Source organism: Pteropus medius, unplaced genomic scaffold, assembly GCF_902729225.1.
Source record: "Pteropus medius unplaced genomic scaffold, Ma_sr-lr_union100, whole genome shotgun sequence".
In the NCBI taxonomy this organism is placed as follows: domain Eukaryota; kingdom Metazoa; phylum Chordata; class Mammalia; order Chiroptera; family Pteropodidae; genus Pteropus; species Pteropus medius.
In genome coordinates this window covers 8,450,911-8,464,112 of record NW_024340696.1, presented here as the reverse complement: position 1 = coordinate 8,464,112, position 13,202 = coordinate 8,450,911, and the positions used below count along the sequence as shown (strand labels likewise).

General features: G+C 40.1%; 1 protein-coding gene across 3 annotated transcripts in view; it reads left to right on the top strand.

Moving 5' to 3' along the window:
* Positions 1 to 10,582, top strand: part of DCDC1 (doublecortin domain containing 1) — a 367,143-nt gene extending 356,561 nt beyond the window's left edge. For all 3 annotated transcript variants that reach the window (XM_039866324.1, XM_039866325.1, XM_039866326.1), the window contains 2 exons: positions 711 to 820; positions 9,367 to 10,582. In XM_039866324.1, coding sequence (XP_039722258.1) covers positions 711 to 820; positions 9,367 to 9,429 — 173 coding nt within the window. In that variant the 3' untranslated portion in view covers positions 9,430 to 10,582. The remainder of the gene's footprint in view (positions 1 to 710; positions 821 to 9,366) is intronic.
* The last annotated feature ends 2,620 nt before the right edge of the window (positions 10,583 to 13,202 follow it).

Here is a 13,202-nt window from a genome sequence, read left to right as displayed (position 1 = left end):
GAAATAATTAAATTAGAAATCATTAAATTAGAAATAATTATTTAGTAGAAATCTAAATATTCAGAATATTTTTTAAAATGCTACTAGCATGTATATATTTATTCAGGGACATTTAATTAATTAATCATTTCACCAATAATTTTTCTGTGACTGCCTGGCTTTACTATTATAAATAAGACAGCTTGTGAGTTTCAAAACTAAACACAATGTAATAACTTATTTTATTACATTTATTACATTAAAAACATTTAGCATGTGGAAGTTAGTCATCAGAGAATCACACTGGGTGTTTGAAAAATGAATTTGTTTTGTCAAAACAGATCAATGCTGTTAGAATGGTTTTTTCACACAAACCCACATCAAAATTGAAAGAGTGCTTTATGCCATTTGTCATGAGATCTGAACACTGTTCTCACTGCTGTGTTTAGCATCTTTTCAGTGGGTTCAAATTTTAGACCACTCCTAGGTTAGCTTTCAATTCAGGCTTTATAAAAAGCCTGGAAGGAGGCCCTCTCTAGCAACTGCCTTTCTGTAGAAATCCAAAGAATGTTCACACATATCTGATGTGATAAGCAAGTCAAGTGTGTAATGAGAGAGTCCTGGGTGGAAGCCGAGGATTTCTGAGGGAACTTCAAGTGTTTCGTTATCCTGCACTTTTAATTATTTTCTATAAATACATTGATTTGTCTCTCAAAATAATTTTTTAACAGAGTTAAACCAACTGATGGAGATCAGAGCAAATTATGCCAGAATCCGAAGGCAGCAGGGCCCTCAAGCCACAGACGTTGTGGTGTCTCCATCCGGGAAGCTGCAGTCTCTGGTGCGTCCACACGAGTCCTAGCAGAGCCATCACATTTTGTGCTGTATTTTGCTGATGTAGCCTATATACATATATGTGCTCGCCATGATGTGATTATTATTCATCCTTTTTAATTTTATGCAGTCTCTTTAGAAAGTTATTACTTTCACATTCTGTGGAGAATGGCACTTGATGCCGCAGATCTAGTTTTGGAAAGACAACAAAACTAGATGAAGCAATATCAGTAAAATAACAGTTAGGGGTATTTTCTTCCAAGAAAAAAAAGAAAACTAGTAGTTATTACTGAAAAGCAATTTAGTGGGTTCAAGTAACATACACACACACACACACACAAACACACATATATATACACACACATATACATATATGTACACTATATATATGTAAGATATATATAATAAAATTGACTCTTCGACCACCTAACATTAAATTTGAACCAGACTGACATTTTATTCTGGCTGAACCACCATATTTTTCAAATTTATATATTAAAATCCTACATTTACTGGATGAAAATGAAATAGCTAGTGGCCACTGATGCCACATGAATCGATCTTTCCTCCTCCAATCTCCAATTTCCCCTCAGTGTGGCCTGTGGTTGCAGTGGACAATAGGGCAGAGCTAGATGTTGTTCACAAGAAGGAAGTTGGATAATTCCTGACATAAGCTCAGTAATAAAAGTTATAGACTGTGTACTCAATATAGAAACTCTGGGAGAGAATATATGCATTATTTGAGGGAAAAGACATGTAATAATTTCTTTCTTTCTTTCTTTTTTTTTTAATGAAAGGATCAAGGAAGATTTTTAACAAACTTAGTTCAATCCTATAGGAAGAGAGGAACTTACCTGTCTATTTCTTCCTGTGATGAAGAAAGAGTCATTTTTTAAAAAATAGCAGTGACAAATCAGAGTTTGGTTTCTGGTGCAGGTGGAAAATTTCCAGAGAAATGCTCTTTTCTTCTCTCTTCCTCTAAAAGCCACTCACAGCTCTGTCTGAATATAAATTGCAACCTGGCTAGGTGTGTACAGAATGGCTCAGCTGGGCTCACTCCTCAATCCACCACTTTAATGTGATGCTAGAAGGCAGTAGATCATTTCTACTGAAGGGAGCTCTTGGTAATCTGTGCAAAAGGCCCAGGATTGACTCCCGGTCTGCAAATCAGGAAGGCTGCATGAATAAATTCCTGCTGCCTCCACCACCGCTAAAAGCAGAGCACACTGAGGTGAAATTTCACATGTTACATCCACAGCGATTTGCCGTTTTGCAGACATTTTCTCTACGTGTCGTGCGATGTTAGAGATGTGAAGGCATTCCAGAGCAGCTTTGTGATATGAAGGAGAAAAGGACTGCATGCGACCCCCATTTTGCTTTTCCTTTTTTTATTTTTAACAAGAAAGTCAAAACAAGAAGGGTTAAGGATCGTGCTTCCAGTTGGAAAGTGGGCCCACTGGATTCTTAACCTGCTGAGCCTCTCCTTAGAATGAGTGGATCACAATCCCCATAAAACACAGAGCTTTTTTTTTTTTTCAAATTTCTTTGAAAACAAAGGCATTTCTCTAAGTGTAAAGGTACCTATCATTTTGCTGCCAAGGATAAGTTGATTTGCTATGAAAATGGCATAATTTCACCCTGGATCAAATGTGCAAATTCCTGTGAAGTCTTCACTGTTGCATGTGAATACGCCGGAAGCGAAAATTGGTAATATCACACACAACACTATATCAAGCACCAAGAGACATAAGGCAAAACTCTTAACTGAACTTTTCTATTACTAGTAAATGGGATTTTAGATGTAATATAACAGTCATCAACACATCACATTTTACCAGCGAGGCAGCAACACCTACTTTGTTGACGATGGCTCGCCCAGGGTATCTTGACAGTTCATAGCCACTTTTAACTTGGACTAGGAACAGCCCTGCTCTTTCCTTATTATTGAACTTCTTTGGTTGGCTGGAAGGTGGACTGGGGAGCAGTTACTCCACCTTCATCAAAGGTGAAGACTATTGCAATTCTGTTCAGCCCTCCTGGGCTTTTAATAAACCCAGTAATTTCCTTTGGGGACATGTTTATCGAATTCGAATCAGCCTCATATGTATAAGTCACATTTCAATATTTTTCTATCAACTGGAAACCATTTATTATTAAATACTATAGCAACCATCTTCATGTCTATGGCTTTCTCCAGAAATTTATTTCCTGCTGGTTCACAAACACCCTTAAGGTGATCCAGATGTTAATGAACAGCATACCAGCATTTGTGATTGTTCTCAGCAGAAGGACTTTTCTGGATGTTTCTTCCCCACTTCTAGCTTTCGTTGCCTGATTAAGTGTTGGAGTGAAGTTGCATGTTTCAAAGCCAGCTAACCAAAAGCAATATGCCTGAATGTTTGACAGACATTTTGAGATTAACTTGACAGCATTTGTAAATAAGAAGCATTTTATTTGGGTGCTTATGTCAGCTTTATAAAACAGGACACATTAGTAGTAATTCAAAATGCAGAGGTAGTTTCATAGAACAATAACCCTGAATTTCCTTTTTTTATCTTGATTGTTCATAATAATAACCAAATATTTTTTGTGGGTCAAGAAAACAAAGCAACAAACAAGCAAACAACAATAATGAAAGATAAAGATAAATCTGTTCTCTTTCCTGAGAGACTCAGAAATTGCGGTCAGTGGCTGTTACAGCATTTGTGAACTAACCTTTAATAATAGCCCACGTGTGCTGAGTGTCATTGAGATTTGTGATTCACCAAGGCAGCATATTTTTTCCGGCATCATTTGGAAGAGAATGATCAAAACCCACAGGTTTGTGTTATTCTAGATCACTACAAAAATCAGATGCAAATGTCCTCAGTTAAATGGAATTTGGTCCCAACAGTGCTCCTCGTTTGTTTTTATTAAACCGGTGGCTCCAGATCCCTCCTTTTGAGGGATCTCAATCCCTCCGAAGGCTAGGTAAGCAGAAAGAAAGAGCAGTAGTTTTGTTCTCCATACAATAAACTAGAATTCTGCATGAGTAATCTGGTTTGGGGCTTCTTGGCCAGAAGCAACTGCAGAGTAGGGTCAACAAAGACCACTCAGGTGAGTGCTGGTGAAAGTAAACGGACAGACTCCATAACAGTGGATGTTTAGTGGGAGCCTGCTGCCAGCTATAGTATTTTCTGATTCTTCAAGTCTGTAATATGAAACTACTATCAGTAGGCTGTCACCCTGCTCCATATGTGCAAATAGAAATGTATGAGGAGAGAGGAAGTGCTTACGCCTATGGTGCAACTGGAATGGGGGAGGGAGGAAGAAAGGAGACGGGAAACTATATTTATATGGCAAGTAAAATGGTGATTCTGAATTGGTTGTGCTATCACTCACTGTCTGCAATATCCCTGTGTTGGTTTAGGGGTAGATATACGGTTCAACCGCTGGATGCATTAGGTCTTGGCTTATATGCAACCGCTGGATGCATTAGGTCTTGGCTTATCAGTCCTAGAAGTTTTGAACTTGGGAATTAATATTGGGGTTTTAGCCTGGATGTGGATGTTTAAGGATGTCAGCTCTGTCAGACCAACTGAGACAGCTGGGCAGTCAATCTCTAGGTGCCACCACCAGCGGCTTTTTAAAAGAAAATTGCCCAAAGGCACACTCTCTTTAAATAACCCTGCGGACTGTGCTAGAGAGGAAAGGGGGAGAGGAAAACACCCTCAGAAACGTCAGGGTCAGTGCCCGCCCAAGTATAAGGTTTCATTATGTCTCTCTTCATGTCTATCACTCTTTTGCTTCTTCCTCTCTTTCTCCTCTTAACTTGCCTTTTGGCTTTTCTTGCCACAGTCTTCCTTGCTTTTCTCTTCTAAAGGCCTTTAAATCCCGCCTTTAATTTTATAAACAATCCTCCCTGGAGCCATTTGTGGATCAGCAAGGGTGCTTCCTTAATATGCTTCTCGGAGTTTACTGTGTGCGAGAATCACCTGAGGAGCTTGATAAAATACAGAGTATCAGGCTCGATCACAGAGAATCTTATTCTGTACACCTGAGGTGGGGCAGGGACTGAGCATTTAAGAAGTCCCTGGGATGGGGAGTGGTACAGACCCAGGAATTTTGTGCCTGTCAGCTGGAGATGGCCCAAGCTCTAAGTACCAATTTCAAGAGCCCTGTGGACTATTTTACCTTCGCGTTAAGGGGCTGTGAAGGCAAAGAAGCACTGGCTACGTGTGTGAGGGTTTGAGTCTAAGCATCCTCATGTTTACTCATCACCATTTCCTTGAGAAATAATGGAAACATTCTTGGGTTGGGACAAACCACCCAGAGACTGTAGCCAGGACCTAGATGTTGGAGACGAAACAAGTGAGTCTGAGGTGCTGAATCTTCCCATGTTCATGAAGCTGCCTTCGGTGCTGATAAAGTTTTGCTATTTTAATGGTCACAAGAATAATGTCAGGGCTAGGCTATATTTATTGAGGAGCAGAGTTATTTTGAGAGTGGGGGAAATCACCAGCTTCCTGAAGTTTTCTCATGCATTTTTTTTTATATGTACAAAGAAAAAGAGATTTGAAACAGGTACTGGGGTCTTATTTGCCAAAATGACCCTTTCTTCAATGAAGGAGCGCATCTTGCTAGGAGTGAGGCTAAGCCTCTCTGCTCTGCGTTTGCTCTAAGTCTAGTTAATGTGGAAGCTTAAGCCTCCCGCATCCCTGGCAGGCTCATCTAAGAGTGTGAAATTCCACAGACTATGATTTCACTTTAAACAAGTGCTTTTTGAAAAAATTAATTTTCAAGCTTGTTCACTTGCCCCATAAATGAAATTCATATAGGTCAGGAGACAGACACTTTCCTTAGAAGACAGAAAATACCAAGAGAATTAGTTTTTGGAGGAACTAATTCCTCTATCAATATAGCCAGGCACTTGTTGTTCTGGGTGCTAGGCATGCAGAGGTGAATGCAGTAGGTATGTGGCCACTTGGATAGTGCAGACGCCTCAATGTTGGAGTAACAGGTGAGGTGAGGTGGGAGCGTGGTGGGCAAAAGTAGGATTCCAGAGGGCCTCGTAGGTCATGCAAAGGAGTTTCGATTTTTCGCTTGAGAGTATTTTGCTCCTCAAGCCCTGCAGTCTCAGTTTTTATACTCCTTTGATCACAGAGATCTGTACCCCATTCATCCTAAATGCTCCCTCAGTTCCCCCCAAATCGAGTATTCTCTCTCACTTCTGTACCTTCGCACGTTCTCCTCTGCTGGTTCTTATAAGAGACGTAAGAGAGCTTCTTTCCTCGGCTCTGCTCTCTGCCATGTGACAATACAATGACACGTCAGCAGACTGCAGCCCAGAAAAGGGCTCTCACCAGAATCTGATCACGCTGGCACTCTGGTCTCAGACTGCCAGCCTCCAGACCTATGAGAAATACATTTCTGTTGCTCGTAAGCCTGTGGTACTTTGTTATAGCAACCTGAGCTAACACATGCCTTATCACCCCAATCCATAGACTATTATACGACTTTCTCATAAAACAAGTCTTGCACTTGTTTGTAAGGCACCGTAGACTGATTAGATTTCCTTTATCCCCAATCAAATCGCAACAATGTTGATCGTGATCCCTTCTTTGCTCACTGTAACTCTCAAAACACTCCTGAGGCCTGATAGAGTGGAAAACCCTCTTCTCTCATCAGTGCCCAGATGGATCCTGAACCGCTCGCTGCCTCTGCTGCAGGCAGCCCGGCTTCGAAGGGAAGACACGTCACCCCCTTTCACAAGTGTGATGATTTGTGGCTGAGAAGGGAGAGTCTGCTCTCTGAACCACATGCCCCCTGGTGCAGGCAGGCTAAGGAAAGATGAATGGCATTATAAGACAGACATCTGAATGTTTCGTATTAAATTAGTCCCACAGAGCGCCCAGAATTCTCATTCCATAAATCACAAGGTAAAATAAACTCACTCCCAGGTTAGATTGCTGTGACTTTGGCCCTTCGTGTCATAGATAATCTGAGAACAGTTAAACATTTGTCTGAAATAGTAATAATTTTCAGCATATTTACTCAGTGGTAGAGGTGACCCAGACTGATCTCTGTTGCCAGAAACAGCATATAAATGCGAGTCAGCCAATTTAGGAGATTTCCAAATAAGAGTCACTGCTCCTTACTCGCTCCACTTACTCTGAAACTGCCATGAGCTCCTTAAGGAGCTGCTCTGCACTGGGGCCGGAGAGGAGCAAACTTCGCCCCCTCCAGAGAGCAGGTAAAAAGCACTGATACGCCCCACCCCTTTTTAAATTGCACTTGCGGCACCATTTTGAAATCCACCTTTACCTTGTCTTGGTCTAAGCATCATAGAGCTGGGAAGGACCTTGATTCCACTAAAGACATTTCTCTTCAATGGCAATGGCTTATTCTGAGAATATTTTATGTATCCTTAGATCTATTCTGGTTCTCCCATTTCTAAGCTGACATCGTAACTACTGGGGACATAATAGAATGGAAGGAGCATTAGACTGAGGTTCAGAAGACCATTAAACTTGATGCTAACTGGTTGGGGGCCCATCTAAACTCCTGCTTCCTCTTCTATAAAATGAAGAATGTAGACTTTCATTTCTGAAGTCCCAGCCAACTTTAAAAGTCTGATTCTGATTCAGTAGTGAGGTATGACTGGGCAACAAGAGTGGTAGCCGGAATTCTAGTTGACCTTGTGAAGCCTTTCTCCAGGTGTCCACTAGGACCTGCTTCCAGATCACTCTGACCCTCAGAAACCCAGTCCGGATTTTATCAGAGCAACAGAGGCAGGCAATGGCACAGCTTGGTAGTGGCCAGGGACTGAGGGTGGTTCCTCCCAGGGAAAGATTTCTGGGCTTGGTATCAAAGGCCTGAATTGAGTCTTCCCTCTTGCACTGTTGGACAAGTACTTTGGTATGAGGATCGAATAAGAAACATAAATGGGGAAGTGCACTAACGCGGCTTAGCGCGTCTGTACGTGCCGTGCACCAGGTTGACCTTTTACATTGTTGTTGTCTGTTCCAATCTAATGACCACCTTTAGAAGTAGCTATTTTTTTCTACTTTTACTTTTCCATTTTACAGATGAGGAAGTTGAGCTTCTGTGAGGTGAAATATTTTACCCGAAGCCACCAGCCAGTAAGTGGCCGAGTTGGTATTTGAACCTCGATCTACTTAACCTCAAAGCCTGTGCTTTTTCCATTATATCACCCTAGAAACCCTTTATAAGTTTTCAGTGCTGTAGAAATTTCAGGCATGGTTATTGGTGATTCTAAAAATGAGTTCACTGGTCTTCAACAAGGAATAACTCTATGATTTAGTCACTTCCTGCTTGGAAGACTTCCCTGATGATGGCTAAGTTAGGCAAAGTGAGTTATACTTTGCTCAACTCAAGGTGGAAGGAGCACTGTCAAGTGCGTGGGAGAGGCCCTCACCAGCTCATCGGGACATAGCAAGCCATCAGGGGTCTCACTTCTTACCCCAGTAGGCGTATTCATTTGTATATTAGTTGCTCGGGCTGCCGTAACAAAGTACTACAAACTGGGGGCCTTAAACAACGAAATATATTGTCTCACAGTTCTGGAGACTAAAAGTCCAAGATCCAGGTGCTGGCAGGGTGGGTTCCCTCTGAGAAGTGTGAGGGAAGGCTCTGTCCCATGCCTCTGTCCCAGCTTTTAGTGGTTTGCAGACAATCTTGGCGTTCCTTTGCTTATAGAATCACCACCCGATCTCTGCCTTCATCTTCACATGTCATTCTCCCTGTTTGCCTGTCTGTGTCCAAATTTCCCCTTTTTATAAGGACACCGGTCATACTGAGCCCCTACTAATTACATGTTAACTAATTACATCTTAGGATCATCTTAACTAATTACATCTGCAATGATCCTATTTCTAAATAAGACCACATTCTGAGATGCTGGGGGTTAAGACTTTGACATGTGAATTTTTTTTTTTTGGTGGTGCGGGGGGCACAATTCAACCCAGAACTATCAGTGAAAAAGTCCCAACCTTCACTCACACAAGCACGTCATCTGAGCACAAGTGCTCTGCCATTAAGATCACAACGTTCTTTCTTGATGGCATGTCTCTCTCCCTTTTATGTCTTTCTTGTTTCTTACTAACACTGAAGTGTGATATTAATGGAAAAACCATTAAAAAAAAAAACTATTATCCTATGAGGTAAAGTGAATGCACTCAACTGTAAAAGGAAGACTTATCGATCAATTTCAGGTAAACCTTGCTTGTCTGACACTTTGCAGCTAAGGAATGTGTTTTTATTGCCTGGCCAGATAGTTCAGATTTCCGGTCAGTCTTCGTAAAGACCCCTTTTATAACACTGATAAAATTTTACCACAGAGCTATGAAAACAAAATTAGATTTCATAACTCACATCAGGCCTTGAAAGGGATGCCTCTATAAATTTTACAAACCTTATCAAGTTTTAATGAACCCGTTCTGATAAATATTTTTAAAATAGCAATTTCCACTGAGTTTCATATATACGTATTTATGTATATAAATAAGTCTGTGTATGTGAAAAAAATATTTTGTCTCTCTTTGTATCTTACAGGAAAGAAGACTTTCTTCACCTACTTATAAACAGAAGACTGTGGCAGAAAGGCCAATTATTTAGTTTGCTTTAGTTTGCTGAACACACTGAATTTAGGAAAATCCACCTCTATAAAAGAAATCTGTGTAGTTTATTCAAAAACTTAGTCCTAGAATTTATCCTTCAAAACTATTGGAGTTTTCACCGGCAGATTTTAGAGAATTACCAACACCAATAAATCAACTATAAATTATCCATAGATTCCTAATAAGACATATTGTAATCAAGGGCAGTGTTAGCCATAGGGATTTTGTATTCTAGTAAAATCCTGTATACATTCTCTAGTTTTCTCCAGTCTATAGAGTAGCCTGTTGGGAGGGAAAAAAAATGCATATATATTGGGCACATGTTTTGTGTCCTCAACTAGCTGGTAAGTACCTAGATGGCAGAGACCCTTGTTTTTGTTTACTTGGGACAGGGCTGTCCCACAAGGACTCAGGAATAATGCCTAGCAGTCCCACTGCCAGAGCAACGTGATGGTAAGATGAGGTTTAGCCATCTTTCACTCTTGTTCTGGACCACAAACCGACATTACAACTGTACAACAGGAATAGAGGGTCTGCTTTATAGAATGTCATTCCAGTCAGCTGTGCAGGAACTGAAATCCTCAGAGTCACATGGAATGGAGTTATAGTTGGATGGTCCTTTCTGCTTTTCAGAGGCAAGAAACGCTTCTCCAAATTGTACAAATGAAATGTCATGATGTAAACTGGGCATCTTACATTCTTAACATATGTCTTCGATGACTATACATTTTGGTTTCAAATGCCAAGTTTAAAGAAACATCCAAAAACTATGTGAAATTCCTTATAACAACATTCAAAACTTCAATAGTAAAGAAGTTCTCAAACTATTTTGGTTCATATACTTCTTTGAGAATCTTTTCAAAGGCGTAAACTTACAAAATACACGTACAAAAAAATGTTTTTTTCATACCATTTCATGGGATTCACAGGCCTACCTGGAAAACATCTGTGAACCTTCAACTAAAGAACTCCTGATGTAAGAGAAAGCATTTCTAATTTCCCTGATCTTTAAGGTTTGGGGGACATAGGATCCTAACTCGCAATGAAAGATTTCAGAATACAAGCCAGATGAAACAGTTTCTAACTTTAACTGTGGTTGATATGTTATCTTGTTATATTCGAAAACAATAAACCATGAAGATTTCTTATCATCTTTGAGTGTGATTTTTGCATCTATGAATCTTAAGTGGGAAAAGACAAGGATATATCCACTTCTTCAAACAGTGTTGTTAATTTGGGGCATTCCTTGGAGAAAACACTTATTACCTGGAAGAAAAAAGCTAATTAAGTCGACATTCCGTACCACCACAAAGCCATTTTACTTGCTGCTCTTACAGGCAGAAGGGAATACATGCTGTTTCTCTCTTGTCTGTCGGGGGAATAATGGGGAACACTGACAGCCCTGGCAGCCGGGCTGAAACGCGGCAGAAGCGTGGCTGAAGATGCCTGGAGCCTACCTGGAAATCAGTGCTACCTGTTCTTTGAAAAACAGAGTACCTTGGGTTGGAACGCTGCCGCTGTGCAGTCTCCACTGCTGTGCTTTTAGTGCACTTATCTTTTATATAAGATGATGACGTTTCCACACGTTCAGATAACTTTCTGATGGTCTTATTCCAAGTCATGTTACAATACTTTGGTTAATTTCATCAAAGCTTACCTTACTCTCGGTCAGAAATACTATTAAAATGCCCTTTTAACTCTGGTTAAGGTATTGTTTAGAAACCTCCTTAAAACTGTTACATTTTTATATGAAAAATATATTGAATTATGATTTAACATCACTGTCCTTGGCTAGAGTTCTCAGATTAGAAGAGGACACTAAGCTAGGAGCCCAAGACACCGTCCAGTTCTGCTCTCTCTGTTCTCTGCTTTGTTCCCACAGCCCAGCACGGTGCTTGGAACACTGTAGGGGCTCATTAAATCTTTGTTAAATATCAAATGAGGCTCTGAGTTTCTGCCCTGGATGTGCTTCTTACTACTCATGGGACATGTCCGTTTTCTCATCTGTGAAATGAGAATAACATTTTCTTCTATCTCCCAAAAAGTTGTTTTTTTGCATTAGATGAAACAAAGCATGGAAAATCACTTTTTTATTTTTTCTAAAAAATAGTCTTCAAAATTAGCCCGTTAGCTATATATGATCCCATGCAGATATAAAAGAAATAAGTACCGTTGTATTATTGTAAGGAAAAGAAAGTGATCACAGACTTAGAATTCAAAATAAGATATTTTACTTTATATAATTCTAATGCTATATTAAAATTAGAGGGACCACCACACTCCAGGCCTTAATGCACCAAAATTATGAGCTTGCCTTCATTCATGAATTCAACCTAAGACATCTCAGAGCCGCCTTGTGGCCAGTAGAGGAGGGGTTACATGACACTCATGTAAGTGGGGAGAAAGGACCTTCTGATCCTTAACAGGGGTTGCGGGGGGGTTGGGGGGGAGGGTCAGGAATATTGTGGTTGAAAGTTAGCAAAAATTATATATAACAGACATTTTTAGGATTGTGGTTCATTCAAGTACTTGAGAAGAAAGGAATACCTCAAACCCAAAGGAAATCAGCATAATTTATTCATGTAACATATTTACGGAATTTCTGGAACCTGGGGCTGTAATGCTGAATGAGACAGAGTCTTAATTCTCATGGACCTCACTGGCCTTGGAAAAGCACGCAGTCAATAAAAAAGGGAAACAAATAAATAGGTAAGGAAACAACTAGAGAGAAACACTATGAAGGAAAGAACACTGGGTAAAGGGATAGAAAGGGATGGAACAAATCGATGCTCAAATTCACATAGCTGTCAAAAAATATTTGCTCAGTGTATAAATAAGTGAATGGTGTTATAAAAAATATCATTCGCAGAGGGTAACAACTGGAATTTGCTACTTTGGAAGCACAGCTTTATAGAGTTTGGGGAAGAGAGCAGTAGACCTGAAGTTAGTAAATAAGGAATTATGTCTGCTATACTCATCAAACTGTGTGACTGACCTTGGGAAATTCACCTGTCCTGTCTGTGTCTTGAATATAGACTGGCAAACATTATCCGATTCATCAGAAGACTCTCGAGTTTTAGACATGCAGGCTTCTGACAAAGACAAAGTATAACAAGTTTTGAGATAACTTCAGAAATGTTATTTATATTTATCTCTCCAGAAGCTCAGGGAACGTCATCATCATCATCACTGCCACCACCTCCACTGTCATTGCTAGGATTGTCAGGAAAGGAAGAGTTGTGCTGTAGGTAGAATCACAGGTGCTAGAGGCAATGGACATTAGCTGGGAAGCTGCCCACTATGTATCAGGCACTATGTTAGTTCTTTACATTCATCAACCTACCAGTATTATTAGATCCATTTTGTAGATTGGGAAACCGAGGCACTGATATTACATAACCCGCATGAGTCTCAGAGCTAAGAAGGCGTAAAGTGAAGCCTGATGCTGAAAACATGGGCATCAAACCATTTGTTCATTTGAGAAGCATTTATTTATTGAGGACCTATTACGTGCTAAGTACTTTTTTGGTCAAGTTAATTTTGGCCCTAAGCAGGTATCCCTTCTTTGTGTCAAGAGAAGAGGAAGTGCATAGAAGAGAGAGAAAAAAAAGGTGAGTACAAAGTATACACACCTTGCTTGTTCCTTCGATTGAACTCAGGAGAAATGATTTTTTTATTTTTATTTTTTTTGCTACCACTCTCTGAGCTTCTGGAATCTCTCTGTCTGCTCTCTGTTTGAACTTGGACAAATATAAAACTTATATTTTCTCT